Genomic DNA, 25,758 nt, shown 5'->3' on the forward strand with positions numbered 1-25,758 from the left:
TTTATATTGGAAATAATGAGAAGATGGTCAAGAAGTTTAAAGAAGACATGATGAAGACTTTTGAGATGACTGATTTAGGCCTAATGCACTACTTTTTTGGAATTGAAATAATTCAAGAAGAAGAAGGGACATTCATCTCACAAAAGAAGTATACAGAAACTCTTTTGAAGAAATTCAAAATTGAGGGGTGCAAAACAATCTCCACTTCATTAGACAACACTAAAGCATTCAAAAAGGAAGATGACTCACCCCAAAGGCAAATGAATCACAATTTCGAAGTATGATTGGAAGTCTTCTTTATTTAACTGCTACAAGACCAGACATCATGTATGCAGTTAGTCTACTATTAAGATTCGTGCAGAATTCAAGTCAAGTCCACCACGGAGCAGCTAAAAGAATACTAAGGTATTTGCAAGGTACAAAGAGCTATGGAATTTGGTACAGAGTCACACATGACTCTAAGCTCATTGGCTACACAGACAGTGACTGGGGAGGTTCAGTAGATGACATGAAAAGTACATCTGGTTATGCTTTCACACTTGGATCAGGGATATTTTCTTGGACTTCAAAGAAGCAAGCAACTGTTGCCCAATCATCAGCTGAAGCAGAATATATTGTAGCAGCAATAACAACGAGCCAGGCTATATGGCTCAAAAGGATATTTGATGACATGGGAGAACCACAAGTTGGTGCTACTGAAATCTACTGCAATAGCAAATCAGCTATTGCAATAGTAAAGAATCCCATATTTCACAGCAGAACCAAACATATTGGCATCAAGTATCACTTTATCAGAGAAGTTGAAGGAAACAAAGAAATAGAACTCGGACATTGCAAAACTGAAGAACAGTTAGCTGACATATTCACAAAGGCTCTACCAAAAGGCAAGTTCGAATTGTTACGAGACATGATTGGAGTTGCTGAAATGTACACCAAGGAGGAGTATTAAATGTTGCTACACATTTCCAAGAATCATTGAATCAGTCCTCTCAAAAATACAGTAAAGCTCTTTTCCAATGTTCGCTTCATTCCAATGTGCGTTGATTGCATCTTCCAATGGTAGGTAGTTCCAAAGTTAGTCGTTTTAGCTCCCTAGGTGAGTTAATGTGAGTCTCTGTTCAATGTAAGTCGGTTCACCTTCAACCGACTCCATCTACTATAAAAACCCCTCTTTTGTACTGATTCGGATTATCAAGAGAAGTAGTAGAATACATTTACAAAATCTTTTCTCTCGTTCAACTAAGTTCTCTTCTGTCTTTTCTATCATATTTTTTTACAGTATTTACTATTACTATCATCCGCAAACCATCATTTATGCACTCTGCAAATTTGTATTGCTATTGCTTCCAAATGGAAAATTAGCAGAAGGCGTTGAGTGTAGGAAATCACTACATTCATGGCTGCCCTCACCAGCTTGGTCTGGATGAAGGAAGCCGTCTGGTGCAAGTCCTCCGCCTCGAGCCTGTTATTATCCTCTTTCGCATGTTTGTCTCCGTAGTTCGTATGCTTGATGTAGATACTGAGTCGCAATGTGTTTGATAAAATATACGCACTACAAAAAATTATGTTTCTAGCGGCAGTTTTCGAACCGGCTATATTTAGAATATTGATCTTTAACGACAGTCGTTTAAAACTGTCGCTAAAGATGTGCCCCCCTATGAATCACACACTCCACGCCTCTCCCTCTTCACGATTCGTCTTCTTCCCGCCCTCTCCACGCCTCTCTCTGTTTGATTTAAGAAAGAGCAAAAAGCTGAAGATCTGTAAAGGAAGATCGACAGGTAAATCTCTCGATCTCGCACATTGGCATTTGATCCTAATATAGTTCCTAAATGTTTAGATTTTGCTGAAACCTCATCAATAAATAGAAAACCTAGGTTATAAATTGGTAAAATTGCTTGGAACCATTTCTAAGAGTTTTGCACTATTTCTACTTGGCCTTTCTCTTTAGAATATCATTTTAATTTTTTTTCACAATTATATTTGTGGTTTTGCATAGTCAATGCATGAATTTAATGAGCTTAGATTCGAACAATAGATTTAGTTTTCTAATAAAAAAGAACACTGAAATGGTTGTGGGTGAAGTAAAGTAGCTTTAGATTGGATACTTTTTATTTTTTAGAATTAAACTGGAAATATCCTCCATCTCTCTCAAGGAAATAGCCTGAGTTATAACAAACAATAAATCAGTGGAAATACTCCATCATACACATACAATTTCCTATATTCTTTAAACTCTTCTAGCCAATGAGTTATAATTGGCAGAGGGGCTCCCGCAGTCGTAGGTCATTCAGGACGAGTAATCCTGCATGATCATCATCCTTACACTAATCCAATGTCATTCCAAAAACTTTTTAGGGCAGTGCATAGGCTTCTATCGCCACTTAACTCTTTCTGTCAGCATATGGTAATAAATTTAGTAAGGAATCATTACAGCAAGTAATCATAATTAATACTTTTTCTTTGGCTAATCTCACATTCTCCCCTTGTCTACTTATCCAGAGGACTAGTTCAATTTCTATGTAAAAGGCAAAAACAAAGTTTCCACTTTCCATCATAAAAGAAATGGTGGAATAGAACACCCCTTCTGCTGTGGATGAATGAAAATAAGGTATTGTCATTTCCACTTTTCTTGCATTTTTATTTAGTTTCAGATGTTACCATTTTATTTGCTGTAAAAATATTAAGAGAAGCAGAAAGTTAAGGGACAATATGATTACCCAAAAAATAATATGATTCTAACTTCTGCTTTTTTTAAGGCTTGATGTCTTTCTAAATTCACTTTCCCTTTAATTATGCATCATCTGTGTCCCCTGTACCATTCTGTGGTCTTCTTGAAAGGATTAATCATCTGGTCTGCAGCTTACTTTCTGCTCTTCTTACCAATAAACAAGAGTGTACAGTAAAAGCTTTGCATCTTGCTTTCTGCAATTTCTCTCTCCAAATCTAATTTATGGGCCTTCTTTATTTTGGTGAATCTGAGTTGAACTTGGTTCAGCATTATTATATTATTATTGTTTAGATTATATTTGGATTACATTAAATCTCATTTTCATCATCTCTTAGCATCTTCTTCTTTTCTTATCTTACTGAGTACAAAGGACCTATACATGGGTCTGGCCGTCTGGGCCCCTAAAATTTGTCACTTGTCAAATGTTGCAATTGTCAAGGCCCACCAGTGTGAATAGCCCATTTGAAACATTAGTTGTGTCAAAAATCAGCATAATTGACTGAACTATCAAAGAGGGTTTTCTGGTTCTCCACAGTCCACACCCAATCAAATTCAGCAGAATTAAAGGGTCATATGTTTGTTATTTGAATGCTGATTATTGGCCCAACTGATATTCTAAATATTACCCAACCGACAGTGGGCTCGGAGGCTTGAAATGTAGGAAATATTGTAGGTAATGGGGGCCCAGTCATTAATATGGCTTCTTTGGCCCAGCATATGGTAACACTGTTTCAGTTTCTCTGATGTCATTATATGTAGTTCACATATTCACCATTAACATTAATAAATTTGAAATTACACACTTTTAGTTATTTAAGGAATGGACTACTTCTACAAGATTCTCACTGTTTCAGCCTTTGGATCATATTTTGATGGGAATGAAAGAAAATAAGACAAAAGAAAGGAAAATAAAAATCCTCTCTAGCATGCAGCAAATCAACAGTCCATTCAAGCTACACAGCCAGTTTGTGTTTTAGAATTTCAATTTTCAAATCACCAAATTCGGTTGCAGTTGTTAAGGAGCAAAATCCCATATCAGAAGTCGACCCCCTTATAGCCTTCTCATCCTTGAAACCATTCATGTAGTCCAAAGGACCTTGTAAAGTTTGATTCTGTTGAGCTCCTTATTAGTGGTCTATTTTGCCAAATCCTTTCTTTTCTATCTTTTAATCTTAGTAGTAGAATAAATTATCAAAAACAAATTTTTAGTTGTAGAATATTATATAATTTTACTGTGTTATAAGTATGTTCTTGGAACTTGGAAATTCAGAAGCTGTGATTAATGGATGATGGGGATGGGCCATGGTAATTGCGATATCACATTTCTAGTGGTTAGGTCTTTAGCAGCTACAGTGGACATATCATTTGGCTCATCCCAAATTGGCTAGTTCATTAGCCGATAGCCTGGCTCAAGTTGGAGCTGGTAGTGTGAGTTACATTGACATTGAGTAACTACCATGTTTTTTATGTTATTGTATCTTATGGTTTTACTTCTTGTTCTGAGAGTGTTTTCAATATGACCCAGCCACAATCCTGGTTTGAATCAACCTCTAGACCACCATATTACAGAAGCTGTTGGTTGAGTCAATGACTCATGGACCTGGACAGTGAACAGTTCACCAAGCTGACCTGTTCAATGGGTCACTAGTTTTAATTATTTTTAATTATAGCGACAGTCATTATAAGAAAGAATAACTTGATGTACTTTATAACTTGAGATTGTCATCAGTTTCCAAAAACTTTTGTCATCAGTTTTTTTTTGGTAGGTTTCACCTTGAGATCTGCTGAATTGGTCGTGAAGAAGTACTAAAGGTTGGACAGGTTTCCACCTTGAGATTCTCATTATAGGAAAGCAGTTATTTTTGGTAGGTTTCCAAATAACTTAAAAATCAATCTTAATATTTAGGATTTTTTGGTGGTTGTTTTGTTGTTTTGATTATGTTCAAACTGTTCCTTGTTTTATTTTATTTTTAATGGTTCTACTTATACCATTTTATCCTTTAAGAAGATTTGGTTTTAAATATTATCTAGGACTTTGTTGCTTGATAATAACGTTTTTTTTTTAAATATTATCTAGGCTTGGCCTGGCCTTGAACTTCTTGTCTTTTACTATGAGATATTGAATTCCCCTGAGAGGTACATATTGTTCTTGTCTTATTGTTGTTTGGTTCTTATTCAGTTGGCTTTACATTTGATTTCTTTTACTTTTCAGCATTCTCGTTCTCTAATTTTCTTTGCAAACAAATATTTCATTAGTTCACAAGATTGTCCTTCAAAGTCCAATCATGGAACTCATACTGTCAACATGTTGCCTTCCATGAATAAGATTGGGTTAATCAACATAAATGAAGCCGTAAGATGATTATCCACCCCACAAAAGAGTGTCCTTAGAAGGATGACAGTAAGTCTTGTGTGATCTAGAGACCACCACCTATTTACATAGTTGGATTCACCGGGGGAGTATCTCTTTACAAATAAGGGACTGTACATTGGGAATATACAATCAGAGCAATCAGTTAGTTGTGCTAAGCATTCCTTTCTCTTCATCACTGCTTATCTTCACAACTGTTATCCTTTGTTTATACAGTTCCTCTTTCACCTGCTTCATAAAACAAGTAGATTTCCTAAATACCTCAATTTAGCAAATTCTCTGGTTGGTTTCAAGTAATGCTATAGAAATTTTGAGGGCATCAAAGTAAGAAATCGAAAAATCAAACTATAAGTCTATAACTAGTCTGTTTAAGATTTAGACTTCAATGAGGTTTAGGCTCAGCCCTGTACAGAGTGTCTAATCTTCAAGTTTTTTAAACTTCCATAACAGTCAGGTATAGCAGAAGATTATCTACCAAAGGCATGCCAGTACACATGGTATACATAGCAGGCTGGTCTGAGCAACCATTATATGGTCATTTACAAAACCTCCACCATTATTTGTATAAAATTCCTACCCTTATTTGTGATTGGTAATGTCCAGAAGAACTTGAAATAGAACTGTTAGAATCATACAATTGAATTAATGTTTGGTATAGAAGAATCACAATGTGCAATGGATACTGCACATTGACCCATAACATTCACACTCACCTACAAGTTCTCACTTTCGCAAGCTCTTGATCACTGAGAAGTTACGGTGTGCTTCACTGGTTGTTCTCAGAAGTGGTCCAAGAAATGGAAGCAAGTTTTGTCAAAACAACAGAACTCATCAATGACACACAGAATCAAATTATATGACTCATAAGCACAATTAAACAAAAGTAAATTGATGAATAGCATCCCATTCAAAAGTGCAAAGATCACTAGGACATACTGCTATGTCCATAAGTCCGAGATTTGATTGTTTCCAATTTGGCCATCTGTTTACATAAACAGATGGGGATTTGGATTTTAAAAATTGCATCTGTTTGAATGGATTGGATGCAGATCTAACCCTATTTCATCTCATTAAGAACCACAACTGTGTTTTCTTCTCTTTTGGGACCCAAAAGATCTTGTCGCACGGAAGATTCCTGTGTTGTTTAGACTTAATTAAACAACCAAATAAACAGACTAGTTCCTTGTATCTATATGTACATGTACATACACATGTGTATAATAACTGCTTTGACAGTTGCAAAATTGGAAACCAAGAAGTATCAGGCATCAATTGACCATTCAGGAATCAGGACCCATATGCATCAGGAATTCCATTTAGGTTGAATTGCTATCTCCACTGCAGGGGCGGCCATTGGACCTTTATATAGGATGCAGCAGATTCAAGGAGACACTCAAGAGGTCATTAGGTGGATGTAGGAGGTTCAGGCCCTTGGTAGATCTTTCATTATCTTCAGGAAGCTTGACCCTTGGATAATGGTGTTTAGTATTAACACCTTGTTCAGTTGGGTTCAAAGAGACAAAGACTAGTGATTTCTTTTTGCAAACTCTCTAGATAGAGGGAAAGCTAGTCAGGCTTTGTGGGGCCTAACCCTGAGTATTAGGACCTTTTTATATATATATATATATATATATATAAGACATCTCATTAAATTAAAAGAAATAAGGAGAATACAAAAAACTACTTGGCATTATCAATTACAATATCTAATACAATGAGGGAGGGCCTTGACGCAACGGTTGAGTTGCTCCATTGCAATCTGAGTGACCAAGGTTTAAATCTTGGAAACAGCCTGTATCTGCAGGGTTAAGGCTACATACATCTGTCCCTCCCCAGACCCCACATTGGTGGGCCTCATGCACTGGGCTGCCCTTTTAATATCACTAAAAATAAGGGTCACCCCACAAATAAGGGACTCCCATATTTCTCTGTTGGATTGAGGAATCCAAGCTTTTTATTGGTTTGATCTTATTCCTTTCTCTTCATCTATGCTGTTTGTGTTTATTTTTAATTAACTTCTGGAATTTGAAGCTTTCTCTTCTGTAGCTATGTGCCCTGATGTAGGTTCTAGGGATAAAAGAAATCTGAGGTGCAATCAACAAGCCAATCTACTTACTAGTGAATTTCTGCAAATCAAGCCAATCTATCAAACTTTGTTGACTGGAATGAAGAGTAAGTCATATAATATAAAGCAGCATGAAGCATTTAACTTTTGCATCCTGATTTCTCGAGTACAACTTTGGCCCCATTTCAGGGATGACCTTAGCCTTAAATATATCAGTCAAAAATACCAAGCCAATTTCGGATCTTCAGATCCCAATTTCTTGCTCCAGCTCGGTCACCCTACATTAAACACTTCATTACAAACTTCAGAGTTTAGGGCTTGAGATATTGATTGTTGAGGTTTTTGGGTCAACCATTGCATTAATATAAGCCCAGTTGACCACTCAGTCTTTAATGGTGGCCTAGCACTAGACACAAAGGCCAAATCATGGGAATTGATATTTCTTGTCTCAATATCTTGTAACTACAAAAACTTGAGATGTCCCCATTTAAATATTACAAGAAAGGAAGATCTTTGTTAATAAATTTGATGAACCAAGTTCACATGCATGCCGGAATGCAGCGGCAAGGCCCACCATAGAAAAAAATATGTATGACCTGTCAAGAGACATTATATTTTATGTCCACATGAGTTTTTACACAATTCCAAAATCCCTACATAATTAGCTATTTTCCATAGAAACTTTGGTGACAAAATTCTGAAAAATGGAAGCAGATAAAAATGTATCATTGATTATCATGCCTTTAAGATGCCAAAAACAAGAGAGAGTTAAAACAAGTTGTATTTTAATCAGCCAGCACCCCAGCACTACTTTGTCTAGTTCAATTGAATTAATTCCTGTTTTGTTTTTTGAAGGGTTGCGATGGCTCAGTGCTATTGAAATCTGTAGGAAACAACCAAGCTGAAAAGGATAGCCCTCCTAACATTTCCTTGCATGCATTTTATGTCATTGACAATGCAAAGAAAGCAATAGAGTCAGTGTGCCCCGGTGTCGTCTCCTGTGCAGATATCTTGGTTCTAGCTGCAAGAGATGCAGTTGCTCTAGTAAGTCCAAACACCACACTGCTCGCTCTTTAATTGATTTCTTCCTTCTTTCTTTCATTTGAGGGTTGGTTAATTGAGGTTGGATTGAAGAATGAAACTTGAAACTGATTCTGTGTGGAATACAGACTACACATTGCTTATATATATATATATATATGTATAAGCAATATGTAGTCTGCATTCCACACATATTCATTTCATAGAGTAGCAGCGATGGTTTAATCTTTAATGCATGGTATTTATTATTTAATATTTCTTAGTCTGGAGGTCCTAGTTGGGGAAGTGCCCAAAGGAAGAAAAGATGGAAGAGTTTCAAAAGCCAGCAGAACCAGACAATTGCCAGCTCCCACCTTCAACATATCTCAATTGCAGCAAAGCTTCTCGCAGAGAGGTTTATCCATGGCAGACCTGGTCACTCTTTCAGGTAATTTAGTTACATATATTGTCCCGATCAATCAGTGGTTAAATGGAGTTGGACCAACAGGTTCCCTGCAGGCTAGAGTAACTACTTGACAATAAATTGCAGGACGTCACACCCTTGGATTCACTCATTGTTCATCCTTCCAGAACAGAATCCACAACTTCAGCCCCAATAGTGATATAGATCCTTCGATGAACCAGGCCTTCGTGGCGAGTCTAAGGAGTGTCTGTCCCTTGCACAACAAGGTAAACAATGCTGGTTCTACCATGGACTTTGGCTGATTAAAATACATATTATGTCCCGCACAAAACAGGAATTAATTCAATTCAACTGCTCAGTTCTCAGGTTATGTCCTTGAGCATTCAGCTTACCATCATGGTGAACAGAGTCTCATGAGTACCATTATTGGAATGGCACAAGATTATTAGGCAGTAACAACATAAACCTTTTCCAACCAAATGGTCAATTTGGCACATGGCACCAGGTTTGGATGAATAAAAGTAAACCTTCCTTTAAGTTAATACCTCCATAAGTCCATTCTAGTTACCTGAAATGTTCTCTTTCCAATTACAGGGAGGCAAACATCATGCAAGTGTAAGGTACATCTATACCCGCCTGTCTCCCATCACAAGATTCCTTTTTCCCAAGGATGATGATATCCTCCTTGACTACTTGAATGAAGATGGGCAGTCCATTGAACCCACTTGGTAAGTTTTCTAAAAGATTAGGGAGGATAGGTAATTTAGGTTAAAGGTCTTGCAAATGTTAATACCCTTTTACCTTTCAGGTACATGCCAATTGTACCTATGGTTCTAGTTAATGGAAGTGAAGGAATTGGGACTGGGTGGAGCTCCTACATTCCTAACTATAACCCAAGGGACATTGTTGCAAATATAAGGCGTTTGTTGAATGGTGAACTATGGAGGCCATGGGTCCATGGTACAAAGGCTTTAGGGGATTGATTGAGAAAACTGCAACAAAGGAAGCTGGGTCCAGCTACACTGTTAGTGGGATCATTGAGGAAATTAATGAGACAACACTCAGAATTATAGAGTTACCTATCCGTAGATGGACTCAGGATTACGAGGAGTTCTTGGTGTCAATAATGACGGGGAGTGATAAAATCAAGGAGCCATTTATTAAGGTAAAATTAAAATATAAATTCCTAGTCTTAAGCTAAGATGGTGGGGCTTCTGAGAGAGCTCTCAAGGCAAATCGCGTACTGCTTGCAGGATTACAGGGAGCACAACGATGGCACAACAGTACACTTTGGAGTAATCCTGTCTGAGGAGAACTTGCTGGCAGCCAAGCAAGAGGGTCTGATGAAAAAGTTTAAGCCCACCACTACAATCAGCACAAGCAACATGCACCTATTTGATCCGAAAGGCGTGATTAAGAAATATGACAACCCAGAACAGAGTAAGAATCTTACAATTACATTTTACAATTATGCATTCTTATGTTGACATGCACGTTTTCTCTTTTTGTCTGCAGTTCTCGAGTTCTTTTATTTGAGACTAGAATTTTATGAGAAGAGAAAGGTGAGTTGGTTGAAAAAAAAAAATTCCCGCAGAAAGTGCTATTGGACAATCTTGAATTGGATTTATTGAAACTGGATAACAAGGTCAGGTTCATCCTCGGGGTTGTGAAAGGAGAGATTATTGTCAACAACAGGAAGAGAGCCGATCTATTCCTCGAATTGCAGCAGAAAGGTTTCACTCCATTTCCAAAGAAAACCAAGACAGTTGAGGTGGCAGTGGCTGGTGCTACTGAAGATGCAGAGGAAAATGAAGAAAACTCAGAAGTTGTCAGCAGCAAAGGTGTACGAGCCAGCGATTATGAGTATCTTCTGTCAATGGCAATTGGAACCCTGACACTGGAGAAGGTTCAGGAGCTCTGTGCGGATAGAGTTAAGCTCAACCATGAAGTTGATGAGCTTTGCAAACTTGATATTCTGGTGTTGCTAGTGATCAGGCACCTCTAATTGGTGTTGCCAGTGATCAGGCTCCGAGTTTGACCTTGTAAAACTACAGAAATTTGATCCTTGGTGAAATTGTCCTTCATGAAAATTTATCAATTACCTTGCCAATCTATGAAATCATTTCAAGTCTGATTAGGTGTCATTATTTGTAATTGAAATTACCTTGTAAATTCTTTTACAAACCAAGAATTTATCAAATTGAAATTAATATGTATTTGTGATTCAAACATTTTGAATGGAGAATGTTTTTTAAAATTTTATTTGTAATTGATGTTTATTTAGTTCCATATTTTATTTCTATTTAAATGAATACAGAGAAGAGAACAGGAAATTTGAAGAAAATTAGAAAAAGAAAGGTTATTTTAAAAAAAAAATATACTTTTAGTGACAGTGTTAAAGAAGTTCCCAACTGCCGCTAAAAAGACTTCTAGCGGCAGCTTACAATTTATCACAAAAACTGCCGCTAGAACGTTTAAGCGATAGTAGTTTTAGCGGCAGTTTTAGGGGCTTTTAGCGGCAGTTCCATTTTTCTTGTAGTGACGTGAGGTAGATCTTATATTACGGTTGGATCATGGTGGAAGATGGGGGTATCGGTTCCCTGAATCCTCCTGATTTCACCATTTGGGTCCAGTTCGGAAGCCCAGAGGAAGAGGATCCTGGTAAAATGAAAATCTATCTGAAATCTTTACCGTGGTTTAGCAGAATTACATATACCTAGGGAGATAGTAATTTGAGTTTCACATAGGAGTGGCATGCTGTGGGTTGCCTCCAAAGGTGATATTACCTAATCCAACCATCGTGCTTCAGCATCTACTTTACAGAGAACAAAAATCAAGGAAAATTCATAACGTTTTTCAATTTGAATGGTATAAAAATAGAACTTATCCTTGTGAAGCTTGATAGGCCTAACTGTTAACAGACCATTCATAGTAAGCCAGATGAGTTTATTTAATATATAATGAGCCGCTTAATTTTAATTGGTTGAGTTTGGCTTCATTCATCTTTCAGACCAACCTCAGTATGGTCCTTTCTTTGTTTCTTCCATTTGTCACCTAGATTAGAACCAGAAGGCCAGAATGACAACGAATTATTTAGCCTCATCCATGACACCTTTCTTGAAGGAGTAGGATGGTCAATTGGTCATGACCCTACTAAGAGGCCTTAGTAAGCAGCTTAGTAAGCAGCTGTTCTTATTACAGAATTGCTTATTTATAAAGTGTTGTTGTCAGATAAGCAACACACAGGATCACTAACAGCAAATCAACATATAAAGCCTAATTCATTTACTGTTTGCAGACTTGAATAAGAACTTTTCCTGCGTTAGATCCAGAGAAGATGGACTCTAGGCTCTCCAAAAAGGTCTCAATACCGTAATAGATTTTGTGTTTAGAGACGATCTTCCCTTGCTTTAGGTGGCTCTCCATCGCCATTACAAACTCTCCAAATCGGTTCAAGTATGAAGCCAGCAAAAATCCTTCCATCCTTACTTCCTTACCCACTATATTCAATAAGTTCCGGACTCCTTTGCTCTCATTCCAAACCTAGATAGGCACACATTTACCTACTTTAACCTACAGCCAGAAGAATGCTAAAAGAAACAAAAGCCACACAATACATAGTTGGATTTGATTTTAAGCATTGGAAAAATTAATTAGGCTGTGTTTTGGTTTGAAGGAAAAGCAAGGGAAAGAAAGGTAAGGAAACCTATACAACCTTGTACAGGTTTCTCTTCCTTTGCCTACCTTTTCATTCAAACCAAACATAGCCAAAAGGTGTACCTGATTGTATTGAGAGATCGCCCCACAAACTGGGATGCGAGCTTTGTTGTTAACATGATTCAGGACAGCCTCAAGCATCTCGCCCCCAACATTATCAAGGTAGACATCGATCCCATTTGGAAAATACCTATTGCATTAATTATCATTCAGAAATATATATATATATATATATATATATATATAAAAGAGGAGTGCTAATTTTAGAGAGCAGAAAAACAAAAAATGCTGACATACTTGCTTAAAGCATCATCAAAATCCTTCTCTTTCTTGTAGTTGAAAGCATCGTCATAACCAAACTCCTCCTTTAGAAGCTTTACCTTCGCAGATAGAAAACCATTTACAAATAATTACATAAAAAGAACTTGAGAAAAGCTCCAGATATTCATATCTCTTGGACATATAATGATAAGAAAAGAGCAATCTTGGGATAGCTAATAAACAAGAAACAATCAACTTTAAACTAGTATGGTTATTGTGTTACCAAAAAAAGAAAAAAACACCAAGAAAATTAAAAAAAAAAACAAAATAGCATGCATAGAGTACTGATTCAAATATCAGAAAATTATTTTCTGCTTGTTTAGAAAATAGAATTCTATGCATGTAGGGAATGCAGATTTGCGTGGATCAGGCTTGTTTGAGGGTCCAAGGGGACTTTCATAACTGTAGTTCAAAAAGAAGGGAGTGATTTGGGCAGTATGATATTGTTGCTAATGATTAAAACAGGTAAAGTTATAGATAAAAAAACTCGGGAGTTGTTTGGTAGTATGATTCATTTGAAAATATCATGTCAGTTCATTCCAATCCACTCCGCGGTATAAAACAGTGTTCTTTGTAGATTGAACTGGGCCACCTCTTAATTTACCGTCTACGTTTAGTATATGGACCAATCCATTCCACAGTGGCAATTGAGGGGTGGCTTAGTTGGTACATTAACTGATTTGTTCCAGCATAGATGCAGGTTTGATTCCTGCAACCACTGACTTTGGGGAGGGGACTTTATTATTGTGGTGCTGCATTACTCAGTGGCCCCTATGGCGGATTTGGGTGTATCACCAAATACCAAAAAAAAAAAAAAAATCCATGCCACAGTAAAAGTAGTGTTCTTTTAGCTCAATTTAATACACACACTATAGTGTAGATTGAAAGCCATCTCTTTATATATTATCCATGTTTAAATCTCATGGATCAATCCATGCCGCGGTGAAAATCAGTATTCTTTTGAGATATATCTAAATTTGGTCCACATTATAGTGTAGATTTAACTATGCCATCTCTCAATTTGTCATTTATGTTTAAATTTACGAACCAATCATGCAATTATTTATGTAAAGTTTTATAATAAATTCTCAAGGTATGTTATAGAAATTTTTATTTGACAAAAGCATCCACACTATCAATAAAATACTAACGTTTTTAAAAACCACTCCATATGGTGGGTCCTGATAGATTGAAATGCTTAATATTTTATTTATCCATATTACCAATCAACCCCTTAATGTCTAAACCATGATCTGCTATTTGGGTTGAAAGGTTTGATGGTTTGATCAACTATTGGTTGACTCAAGCAATATTTATTCTTGGTAAGTCTTTCAAAAGCCGGGTCTTTAAAAAAAATAAAGTAAAAAAACCGGGTCTAACTAAATTCTAAAACGGGTTCAGGGCTGGCCCAAACTGGAATGAAAAATTACACCAAGTTGGCCCGGCTCAAAGCACTTATGAAGGGGATAAAACTTGGAATTATTTATAGAACCACCGGTATATATGGTCCATGTAGATAATAATTATTATGTGTAGAGAGGGATAAACTCTATATAATATATGTGCCCAGATGTAGCACGGTGCACGGACATAATAATGTACCTTATCGTCGGAGCCGGTGCTACCGACCACCCGACATCCTTTGAGTTTAGCCAATTGTCCGGCATACATCCCTACACCTCCAGCCGCTGCTGAGATGAATACATTCTCCCCCGGCTTCGGGTTTCCCAGTACTTCTATCCCAATCCATGCAGAGAACCCAGGAAGTCCTGTAATGCAATATTAATCGTTAATGAACATTTCTTCATGATCAAGAGATTCTTGGAATTTTGATGATCAGGTCATCAGAGGGACGAATATCACCTACCATCGATCCACGTGACTCTTTAAAATACACAGTTATACAACACTTTCTGAGCTGTGCTGTAGAATTGTTGAAGCAAATTGTTCAATAATAAAAGTAAAGCACCTCACGCAAAGTTCAAACACACCACAGCGATGATAACATATATACGTCTAGTAGAATACCTGTCACAGACTGAGTGGAAGTATAAGTGTAGTGCAGAGTGAAGACAGAAGAATGGAAAACGGAAGGGATCCGATTTCGTTTTCAATTTTCGTACATGTGTCTCCGGATAGGATTTTAGAGGCTCTAAGCTCCTCATTCCTCAATCTTCAATGTTTATAAATTTTAAGGCAAATTTATTAAATTACTTTTAAAGTTTAGTTAGTTGATTAACTCTATCTTGTTTACATATTGTCTTAATTTTTATGACAATTGACTAATTATTCTTTTACCATTAAAGTATCATCACAATCCCCTTACATGCCACACCCCATTACTGTTATATTTTGGGAAGATGACAATAATACACTTTCTCCAAAATTAGAGAAAAAAACAGTGATTGTCAAGATGCAACACCAGAGGGAGAGAGAGAGAGAGAGAGTCTGCTTGGCGTATGCTTCTGTATGCTTCTCTCCTCCCCACCCCCACCTCTCTCTCTCCTTGTGTGATCGAACCAGAGATTCCATGGAAAACTTAGGTAATTAATGTTATTTATTTATCGAAAAACCTCACTAGCTGCCGCGTGGAATCGTCTGTCTTCCACGTCATCAGTGTCAAATCTGATCCAAATTTGGATTGATCAAATTTGACAAAGCTTAGATTTGCAGAGTTGCAAACAGAAGCCATCATTTGAGGCATGTGCTTCGGTCGTTTTTTCAGCTTTTTCAAAATTTTCATTTAATAAGTGGCAAACAGAGGTCATCATTTGTTGTTTTCTTGCCACGTTATCATTTATCATCAATTGTCAGGTACTTTAAAACAATGCGTAAGTAGTAAAAATAGAGTTAATCAATTATCTAAACCATAAAAATTTGCTTCAAAGATTATCAATCCCTAGCTATAATTCAGTTGTCGACTGGTAGAAAAGATTATCAATCCCTAGCTATAATTCAGTTGTCGACTGGTAGCATTCTTTCTTAGCTCCTGCAAATTATCATGCCTTCAAAGGAAAAGGGAACTAGGGAAGATACGAAAGTAGAAAAAAGAAAACGCATAAATACCAAATGCACTGATGTAGTCCGGGAGGGAAATCCCTGCGTCTGGATCTATCTTCCGAAAATAAGTAGTTGGTGTTACGCAATATTCTGCCAGAGGGAAGAAGGGGGATACAACGATATCTGCTGCTTGATAATTTGGATCCTTCGATTTAATCAGCCTTCCGACCGCCATTGCTGTTATAGCCTGCAAAATAACAGTTACTGATAACAAAAGGAGGAGCAAGACTGGAGAATAATTGGCAATATTAGATCTATGTTTTTAGTCTGTGTATTAGCCGATAATTAAAAAGAGGTGTTGGACGAAGACGACGAACCTGGTTCAACTCATACTGGGGGAAGTAGAGACCGCCTTGGAGGCCATTCATTCTAGTACGCATGTAGGGATCGACGGAGATATAGAGAAGCTGCACCATGGCATGGCCTTCAGGGACGGAATCCTCCGTTATAATAACCCTTGTTGTACGCATTTGGAGATGATCGGAGGTTGGGAAGCCGTTTGCCGCATACTTCGACAAAACCCATTCTCGGCTTTCCACCATCTCTTCCTCAAAATCCACCCCTTTCTCTTTCTCCATTCTCCGTGTGTGCCTGTGCCTGTGCCTGTGCCTGCATTCTTTTTTTCTAATTTACCGCCCAGCCAGGGGCATAAAAATTTACCTCGAACATCACTGTACTGTACTACTTTAGCCCAACGTCCTGTAATATTATTAAAATACCCGAAATACCCCTGATATCCAAGGCCTCCATAGAAAAACCCAGAAATACCCCTCATTTAAGCCGGAAATGCCCCACTTTAAGTTTTCTCTCGCGTTTTCTCTCTCTGACGTATTTACCACTCAACCAACCCAACTACCCAAATAGTTAATCGGTAAATAGTCCCTATTCACTTTCGTTCCTCCCATTGAGGAACCCAAAGTTCTTCATTTATTCCGATTACCGGCGCTCGTTATTTTCGGTTTTTCGATAATTTGTCAACATTCGCACGTTGCACAGACGAAGAGGTGAAGGTGAACTTTCTGTTCTTCCTCGGACTACAGTGAAAGAAGGTATTTAAATCAAACTTGCTACTTAAAGTTTGTCTTTGAATGTTAAACAAATGGGTAATATCTTGTTCTTGGATGAAATAGTTGATGCTTTAACATATCTTGTTGCTGGACGAAATAGCTCTTACTCGCTTGTAGCTTTACATCGGAAGAATTAGTTGTCTGTAACCATTGTTTTTTGTCTGAAATATAGTATCTGATACAATCTACCCAACATTCCATTAAGTATCCTGTAACCACACTCGCATTCAAACCCCATCCACTCCGACTCCATATTTCTTACATTTATGCATGTTTTTTTTTTTTGTTTTCTGATGACGAATTTTTTGTTTATATTTACAATTTGTTGAAGGTAAACATTTTGAAACTAATGGCAAAAAAAGGGAGTTTGCAACAGATGTTCACCAAAACGCTTTAGTGAATTTATTTCAGAATTGCCGTTAAGTATAGAGCACTTTGAAACTAATGGCAAAAAAAGGGAGTTTGCAACAGATGTTCACCAAAACGCTTTAGTGAATTTATTTCAGAATTGCCGTTAAGTATAGAGCACTACGAAACTCTTAATGGCACCCCATTTGGACAGCTACTTTGCATTCCACCAAGCACCTTTGACAAGGCAGTTATCATGGAGATGGTACAACGGTTGGACCTAGGTGGTGTGTATGTACCATTCACTGACTGGGACATTGCGCTAATATTGGGACTGAGGTTAGAAGGACGTCCCGTGATCACAGATACCTCCTCGCCGGTTCCAGAGTTTATTATTCGTTTGTTTGGACTAACCGGTGATTCATCCTCCCAATTGCAGAGAACGTCCTTGGTATAGTGCATGAGAAGTCAAATGAGTTGATTGAAGATGTGGCGAAGTTGATTCTCTTGCACCTATTTGGCTCAGTGTTATTTCCACTGGGGGGCCCGTGTGAGCCTTGTGTGGGCCACTTACATCAATGATCTGACACACATATCCGACTATTCATGAGCACGGTGTGTGCATCAATTCATTGTACATGGCCTTAATCGTGTTGTTGGTTGCACGAGCATTCCTATGAACGATGGCCGAAGGTCCTTTTCAGGCACAATATTTGGCTGTTCTGCTACTACGATGGTGTGTACATGTGACTCAACAATTTCTTGATTGTTATTTATTGGTTCCGGTTTAGTGGAAGAAAATAATTTACTGTTGGTATCTCTAATTGAATGTAATTATTTTGCAGGCATAGTTGTTTGAGCGTAATACAGTGTTTAGACCATCAAATCCCATTTCTAGACCATAGCTGTGAAGTGGGGCAAAATGGGGCATAGCGGAAACTTCAATAGGATAGAGTTAATTCGGAAAATAACTGCTAGAACGGTTAGTATATGATTTATACTCTCACTTCACATCGTTTCACTATTAATAATCTAGCTATTTAAATTATTTATGTTGGAGCAATAAAAGTGTGGTGGTAAAAATCAAAGGAAGAAGCAAAAAATCTTTAGAAGAGGAAAGGAATATAGTATGAATAGAAGAAGACAAGAATATGAAAAGCCCACTTTGAGTTCTTGATTTAGTTCATACTTAGCTTATTGAGCTCTGTTACCAAATGTATTAGATTTCAAGTCACATAAAGGAGACCTTTTGATAGGAAAAGGCAACTTTCATTAGAGCTAAGAAGGAGGCTACATATATCACCACCCATAGAATGGGTGAATTTTATAAACAATCCTAAAACATGCTCCATAGAAATAAAGAATGAAGGGAGTTATTACTAAAAAAGGCATCCCCATGAACACCAGCTTCAGTGTTAAACTCCTTATGTATCCACCCCACCCATGAACACCAGCTTCAGTGTTAAACTACTCAAGTATCAACCCTAGCTTCAGTGTTAAACTTCCTAAGAAGGAGGCCACAGATATCACCACCTAAAGAATGGGTGAATCTTACAAACAATCCTAAAATAGTCTCCCTAGAAATAAAGTAGGAAGGCAATTATCACTAAATGAGGCATCCCTGTGGATAGCAGTTTCACTGTTAAACTCCCTAAGTATCCACCCCACCTGTGAACTCCATCTTCAGTGTTAAACTACCCAAGTATCCGCCCCAGTTTCAGTGTTGAACTCTATAAGGAGGCTACAAATATCACCACCCAAAGAATTGGTGGATCCTAAAATAGTTTCTCTAGGAATAAAGTAGGAAGGGATCTATCACTATATAAGGCATCCCTATGACAGTAGCTTCAGTGCTAAACTCCCTAAGTATCCACCCCACTTGTGAACACCAACTTCAATGTTGAACTCCTTGAGAAGGTGGGTATAGATATCACCACCAAAGAATGGGTGAATTCTAAAACAGTCTCCCTAGAAATAAAATAGGAAGGGAATTATTCCTGTGAATAGCAGGTTCAGTGTTAAACTCCCTAAGTATCCACCTCACCTGTGAACACCAGCTTCTGCGTTAAACTCCCTAAGAAGGAGGGTATAGGTATCACCACCAAAGAATGGGTGGATCCTAAAACAGTCTCCTATAAATAAATTAAGAAGGAAGTTATCTCCGTGAACAACAGCTTTAGGGTTAAACGTCCTAAGAAGGAGGCTACAGATATCACCACCCAAAGAATGGGTGAATCATACAAACAATCCTAAAACAGTATCCCTAGAAATAAAGTAGGAAGGCAGTTATCACTAAATGATGCATCCTTGTGGACAACAGCTTCAGTGTTAAACTCCCTAAGTATCCACCCCACCTGTGAACTCCATTTTCAGTGTTAAACTACCCAAGTATCCACCCCAGTTTCAATGTTGAACTCTGTAAGAAGGAGGCTACATATATCACCACCCAAATAATTGGTGGATCCTAAAATAGTTTCTCTAGGAATAAAGTATAAAGGGAGCTATCACTAAATAAGGCATCCCTGTGATAGTAGCTTTAGTGTTAAACTCCCTAAGTATCCACCCCACTTGTGAACACCAACTTCAATGTTGAACTCCCTGAGAAAGTGGGTACGGATATCACCACCAAAGAATGGGTGGATTCTAAAACAGTCTCCCTAGAAATAAAGTAGGAAGGGAATTATTCCTATGAACAGCAGGTTCGGTGTTAAACTCCCTAAGTGTCCACCCCACATGTGAACACCAACTTCTGTGTTAAACTCCCTAAGAAAGAGGGTATGGATATCACCACCAAAGAATGGGTGGATCCTAAAATAGTCTCCTGATAAATAAATTAAGAAGGAAGTTATCCCCGTGAACAACAGGTTCAGGGTTAAACTTCCTAAGAAGGAGTTTACAGATATCACCACCCAAAGAATGGGTGAATCATACAAACAATCCTAAAACAGTATCCCTAGAAATAAAGTAGGAAGACAGTTATCACTAAATGAGGCATCCTTGTGGACAACAGCTTCAGTGTTAAACTCCCTAAGTATCCACCCCACCTGTGAACTCCAGCTTCAGTGTTAAACTACCCAAATATCCACCCCAGTTTCAATGTTGAACTCTGTAAAAAGGAGGCTCCAGATATCACCACCCAAATAATTGGTGGATCCTAAAATAGTTTCTCTAGGAATAAAGTAGGAAGGGAGCTATCACTAAATAAGGCATCCCTATGACAGTAGCTTCAGTGTTAAACTCCCTAAGTATCCACCCTACTTGTGAACACCAACTTCAATGTTGAACTCCCTAAGAAAGTGGGTACAAATATCACCACCAAAGAATGAGTGGATCCTAAAACAGTCTCCCTAGAAGTAAAGTAGGAAGGGAATTATCCTTGTGAACAACAGGTTCAGTGTTAAACTCTCCAAGTATCCACCCCACCTATGAATACCAATTTCTGTGTTAAACTCCATAAGAAGGAGGGTATAGAAATCACCACCAAAGAATGGGTGGATCCTAAAACAGTCTCCCTATAAATAATTTAAGAAGGAAGTACCCTGTGAATAGCATGTTCAGTTTTAAACTCCCTAAGTATCCACCCCACCTGTGAACACTAGTTGCAGTGTTAACCTCCTCAAGTATCCACACTAGCTTTAGTGTTGAACACCCTATGAAGGAGGTTACAGATATCACTACCAAAGAATGGGTGGATCCTAAAACAGTCTCCCTAGAAATAAAGTAGGAAGGGAGTTATCATTGTGAACAATAACCAGTAGGTTCAATGTTAAACTCCGTAAGTATCCACCCCACTTGTGAACACCAGCTTTAATGTTAAACTCCCCAAGCATCCACCCCAGTTTCAGTGTTGAACTCCCTAAGAAGGAGGATACATATATCACCACCCAGATAATGGGTGGATCGTAAAACATTATTTCTAGAAATAAAGTAGGAAGGGAGTTATTCCTGTGAACAACAGGTTCAGTGTTAAACTCCCTAAGTATCCACCCCACTTGTGAATACCAGCTTCATTGTTGAACTCCCTGAGAAGGAGGGTACAAATATCACCACCAAAGAATGGGTGGATCCTAAAACATTCTCCCTAGAAATAAAGTAGGAAGGGAGTTATCACTGTGAACAACAGCCAGCAGGTCCAATGTTAAACTCCCTAAGTACCCACCCCACCTGTGAACACCAGCTTCAATGTTAAACTCCCCAAGTACCCACCCCACCTTTAGTGTTGAATTCCTTAAGAAGGAGGCTACATATATCACCACCCAAATAATGGGTGGATCCTAAAATAGTTTCTCTAGGAATAAAGTAGGAAGGGAGCTATCACTAAATAAGGCATCCCTATGACAGTAGCTTTAGTGTTAAACTCCCTAAGTATCCACCCTACCTGTGAACACCAACTTCAATTTTGAACTCCTTGAGAAGGTGGGTACAGATATCACCACCAGAGAATGGGTGGATCCTAAAACAGTTTCTCTAGAAATAAAGTAGGAAGGGAGTTATTCCTGTGAACAACAGGTTCAGTGTTAAACTCCCTAAGTATCCACCCCACTTGTAAACACCAACTTCTATGTTGAATTCCCTAAGAAGGAGGGTACAGATATTACCACCAAAGAATGGGTGGATCCTAAAACAGTCTCCCTATAAATAAATTAGGAAGGGAGTTATCCCCGTGAACAATAACTTTAGTATTAAACTCCCTAAGTATCCACCCCACTTGTGAACACCAGCTGCAGTGTTAACCTCCCAAATTATCCACACCAGATTCAGTGTTGAACTCCCTCTAAAGGAGGCTATAGATATCACCACCAAAGAATGGGTGGATCCTAAAACAGTCTCCCTAGAAATAAAGTGGGAAGGAAGTTATCACTGTGAACAACATCCAGTAGATTCAGTGTTAAACTCCCCAAGTATCCACCCCACTTGTGAACACCAGCTTCAATGTTGAACTCCCTGAAAAGGTGGGTATAGATATCACCACCAAAGAATGGGTGACCCTAAAACAATCTCCCTAGAAATAAAGTAGGAAGGGAGTTATCCCTATGAACACCAAGTTTAGTGATAAACTTCCTAAGTATCCACCCCACCTGTGAACACCAGCTTCTGTGTTGAACTCCCTAAGGAGGGTACAGATATCACCACCAAAGAATGGGTGGATCCTAAAACAATCTCTCTATAAATAAATTAGGAAGGGAGTTATCCCCGTGAACAACAGCTTTAGTGCTAAAATCCCTAAGTAACCACCCCACCTGTGAACTCCAGCTGCAGTGTTAACCTCCTCATGTATCCACACCAACTTCAGTGTTGAACTCCATATGAAGGAGGCTACAAATATCACTACCAAAGAATGGGTGGATCCTAAAACAGTCTCTCTAGAAATAAAGTAGGAAGGAAGTTATCACTGTGAACAACATACAGTAGGTTCAGTGTTAAACTCCTTAAGTATCCACCCCACCTGTGAACACCAGCTTCAGTGTTAAACACCCCAAGCATCCACCCCAACTTTAGTGTTGAACTCCCTTAGAAGGAGGTTATAAATATCACCACCCAAATAATGTGTGGATCCTAAAACAATTTCTTTAGAAATAAAGTAGGAAGGGAGCTATCACTACATAAGGCATCCCTATTAACAGCAGCTGTGCATTTACGTTGAGAAGGATATCTTTTGCTCCAATCAAAAAGTGTGATACAGCCCATGGCCCACTACCATGATCAACAATAGCCACATAATTGAATTAGCCGAATCTCCTTTTATAAGTCTAGATCTCTTGCTATAGCCATTTAATCAGAATAGATTCGTTTTTTTTTTCTCCATTGACATATTCCCAAACCACCTTCCTTCTCCAAGGGGCATTCCAAGATAATAGAAAGGGACCCCTCAGATTCCAACTCCCAAAGACAACCCACTTCATATAGAAGACAAAACATAAAGGAAAGTTACAAAACTACCACTTAACTTTTCAACAACTTATATTTGTAGGTGTTTGATACCCTATCCCCAGCCGATTATGAGTTGGATCTACTTGTTAGTGCCCCGACATTTCCCGACGGTGATGGTGGAGAGACACAAACTTCTTTTTGTGATCCATACAACCATGTAAGTAAGCATCATTCATTTTGATTATATAATTCACATTTTCATTGATATTAAAAATTACTAAATATGTTGGAATGTAGGCCCCACTCCCCATTGCTGTATTGCCCATCGAAGTTGGGCGAAACTCAGGGCATGATGTTGACACTATTTCATATCGTTCCAGGACAGTCGTACGTGGAATTTAATAGGGTTTTGTTTGAAATTAGTATTTTTGCTTTAAATATCTAAGTTGGTGCTGTGATGTTGTTGTGATCTTGATGATGCAGGGTGTGTGTGCACGCTGCGTCGAATCGATTGAGTTTGAGCAGCTTAGTTTGAAAGCATCCCTAGCAGCTTAGTTTGAGCAGGTGGTAGAAGGTGGGCCCATTGGCATGGGTAGCATTTGCACGAAAAGACAGAATGGCAATAGATGATTTGCAATTGGTCCGTAATTTCTTGCACAAGGAGATTCAGAAGTAAGAATGTTTTATTGGTTCACATAACATAACAATATTCATGCACTGAATCTACCGACTATCCTTTGTAAGAATGCTGAACATCCTTTTGTATATTTTGTTTTTTTTTAGGGATGCGTATGTGCTTAAGAACGAAAATTGTTTACTAAGTGATGCAAACCTCCTCTCCCTTTTTCTTAATTATGCATTGTAATTGGTTATTGATTATTTGTTGATACATTATCATTATTGTGTGTAGGTTATAGACGTGTACGACAACCTATTGCAAACATGGAGTCACAATTCAGTGAAAATTCTGTACGTGCCTGCAGTGTCTCAAGTGAAATACACTTTTTGCAAATGCAATGCTTTTTTGGTTTCCTTTACTTAGGGATTTGCAACGAATGGGATGCTCAAGAAGTTGAAACCATGGTTAGAACCAATTGAGAAGAAGCGCGTGCAGAAAATCTTCATACCCATTAATGATCACTATCACTGGTAACTACTTGTCATTGATCTAGTACAGAAGAGGTTTCTCTCGTATAGCTCTATCCATGGGGCAGTCTACAAGGCGTTTGCAGATAAAATGGTATGCATCCTCAACGTTAGATAAGTCTTGTGACGTTGCATCTCTAAATTGGTATCCTAACACTGTTTTTATTTTATTTTATTTTTTTTATCGCAACATAGCATCAAATTTACAAGACGGTTCTCAGCAATGTTATTAGTGGCATTGGTGGGTGGCCTCATGAACCTGCCATTTGGGCTCCCTGCTAGGAAGGTGGAGACGATTGTGGTGTTTTTGTTATCAAGTATATGGATTGTCTGTCTAGGTCGGCGATGCTTGATTTCTCATCGGTGCATATACTCATTATTATGTATATGATCTGATGTTTATGTTGTCCATTAATCCAAACTCATGCACATTTCGGGCGCTTTCAAATCCAAGAGACGATTGGAGTAATTCGATGGGAGATCTGTGTTCAACTACTTCAGGGTAAACTAAGGTAGAATGCCCATACATCAGGTGCGGGTATGCTACTCATTATATATCTTGTTTATCTTCAGTTCACCTATTCTTATTATTAGTTCATGTGATCAATTTCCTTTATTTGATCACCCATTGGTGTATTTGTTGGGCTAAGACAACGAGTAACTGATCAGAGACATTAATAACCAAAAGTCATTGCATCCCATGAAAGCTTGATGCACACGACATAGAAACATCTAGTATGCATTTTTTTTTGTGTGTATTTCTCTCTTCCCAAATCCCGTTAGTTTATCATATCCCCACTTCGCAAAGCATAACCATAAATTGATCTTCTTCTTTTTGACCAGCATCATCATCAAAAACCTAATCAGTATGGAATAAATCCAATCAGCAATTACTGATTTGCCAAGAAGGAGGGAAGATGATGAAGGAGAGTAGGCAGATGTTGGAATACTTTCGACCTGCAACAAATTCCAGGGACCAGTCCAAGTTTGTGGGTGAATCATTTATCCTTCAATAAGTATGGGTTGAAAGAGGAGCAGTGTTGACAATCAGAGAAACAACGAAACCAATGTGATGTTGCCAAAAGAGCTTGCAAGCCGCTCTACACATGTCCACCCATTAAACTGAATATAGTTGCAACTGAAGTACATAGCGTTAAGTAAACAAAAATTTGAGCAGCTTTACAAAGAATAAGGATGTCAAATGTGTAAACTTCATAAACATTCTCGTTTAAGTGTATTTTTGTTTTTTAAAGGTGCTTTATATTAGAACTCAAGCCAACAAAACATATTCTTCCACTTTTGGTTTCTTATAGTAATTAAAATTAAAATATGGTAAATAATGGAATTTATCCAGTTGGGATACCTTGTGCACTGAATTGTTAAACTTTCTATTCACATAAACAAAAGAGATGTCACCATATTTTGAAACCAACAATACTGCTCTTACACAAAAAATAAATCCATTTGCATGAGTAGGGAAAAATGGCATATTCTTATTGCATTTTATGTTGGAGTGCTTGAACAACTTTCTCACTGGGAGATTTTTGATAAGGCCTGAAATAATGGCATATAACTCAGCTTGGATGACAGATGAAATAAGATCCACATTTCAGAAAG

General features: G+C 38.0%; 2 protein-coding genes and 1 pseudogene across 11 annotated transcripts; 2 read left to right on the forward strand and 1 right to left on the reverse strand.

Moving 5' to 3' along the window:
• Positions 1-1,664: 1,664 nt before the first annotated feature.
• On the forward strand, positions 1,665-10,827 carry LOC104612782 (peroxidase 64-like; annotated as a pseudogene). Its single transcript, XR_016085360.1, has 10 exons — positions 1,665-1,781; positions 2,503-2,611; positions 8,023-8,211; positions 8,472-8,635; positions 8,738-8,877; positions 8,971-9,116; positions 9,206-9,339; positions 9,420-9,776; positions 9,865-10,051; positions 10,127-10,827. The product of XR_016085360.1 is annotated as a peroxidase 64-like (transcript).
• An 863-nt stretch (positions 10,828-11,690) lies between these two features.
• LOC104612785 (2-alkenal reductase (NADP(+)-dependent)-like) lies at positions 11,691-16,335 on the reverse strand. The gene is made up of 6 exons (XM_010280361.3): positions 16,027-16,335; positions 15,716-15,896; positions 14,252-14,418; positions 12,626-12,708; positions 12,392-12,518; positions 11,691-12,154 (listed from the first exon to the last, which is right to left on the reverse strand). Exons 1-6 carry the CDS (start codon positions 16,285-16,287, stop codon positions 11,897-11,899), a joined length of 1,077 nt encoding a protein of 358 aa, XP_010278663.1. The 5' UTR covers positions 16,288-16,335; the 3' UTR covers positions 11,691-11,896.
• Positions 16,336-25,425, forward strand: LOC104612786 (uncharacterized). 9 transcript variants are annotated; one of them, XM_010280362.3, is made up of 8 exons: positions 16,343-16,758; positions 17,108-17,860; positions 17,970-18,106; positions 23,096-23,212; positions 23,293-23,382; positions 23,479-23,667; positions 23,779-24,235; positions 24,337-25,425. In XM_010280362.3, exons 3-6 carry the CDS (start codon positions 18,047-18,049, stop codon positions 23,548-23,550), a joined length of 339 nt encoding a protein of 112 aa, XP_010278664.1. In that variant the 5' UTR covers positions 16,343-16,758; positions 17,108-17,860; positions 17,970-18,046; the 3' UTR covers positions 23,551-23,667; positions 23,779-24,235; positions 24,337-25,425. The 9 variants fall into 9 exon arrangements, 3 of the variants coding, with proteins under 3 accessions (XP_010278664.1, XP_088758990.1, XP_019055913.1); XR_016085368.1 differs by having other exon boundaries at positions 16,336-16,758; positions 17,108-17,463; positions 17,564-17,860; positions 23,293-24,235; XR_016085370.1 differs by having other exon boundaries at positions 16,337-16,758; positions 23,293-23,734; positions 23,906-24,235.
• The last annotated feature ends 333 nt before the right edge of the window (positions 25,426-25,758 follow it).

This window comes from Nelumbo nucifera, chromosome 1 (genome assembly GCF_055504915.1).
Source record: "Nelumbo nucifera cultivar China Antique chromosome 1, China Antique-T2T, whole genome shotgun sequence".
Classification (NCBI taxonomy): Eukaryota; Viridiplantae; Streptophyta; class Magnoliopsida; order Proteales; family Nelumbonaceae; genus Nelumbo; species Nelumbo nucifera.

Coding starts and splice junctions, on each gene's coding strand:
- LOC104612785 (XM_010280361.3), bottom strand. CDS start 16,287: ATGGAGAAAGAGAAAGGGGTGGATTTTGAGGAAGAGATGGTGGAAAGC. Junction 14,419..15,715: donor GGACTACATCAGTGCATTTG/GTATTTATGCGT, acceptor ATTGCATTACAG/GACTTCCTGGGTTCTCTGCA. Junction 12,155..12,391: donor CGATCTCTCAATACAATCAG/GTACACCTTTTG, acceptor GTGCCTATCTAG/GTTTGGAATGAGAGCAAAGG.
- LOC104612786 (XM_088902864.1), top strand. CDS start 18,047: ATGGGGCATAGCGGAAACTTCAATAGGATAGAGTTAATTCGGAAAATA. Junction 18,107..23,095: donor GGAAAATAACTGCTAGAACG/GTTAGTATATGA, acceptor TTATATTTGTAG/GTGTTTGATACCCTATCCCC. Junction 23,213..23,292: donor TTTGTGATCCATACAACCAT/GTAAGTAAGCAT, acceptor GTTGGAATGTAG/GCCCCACTCCCCATTGCTGT.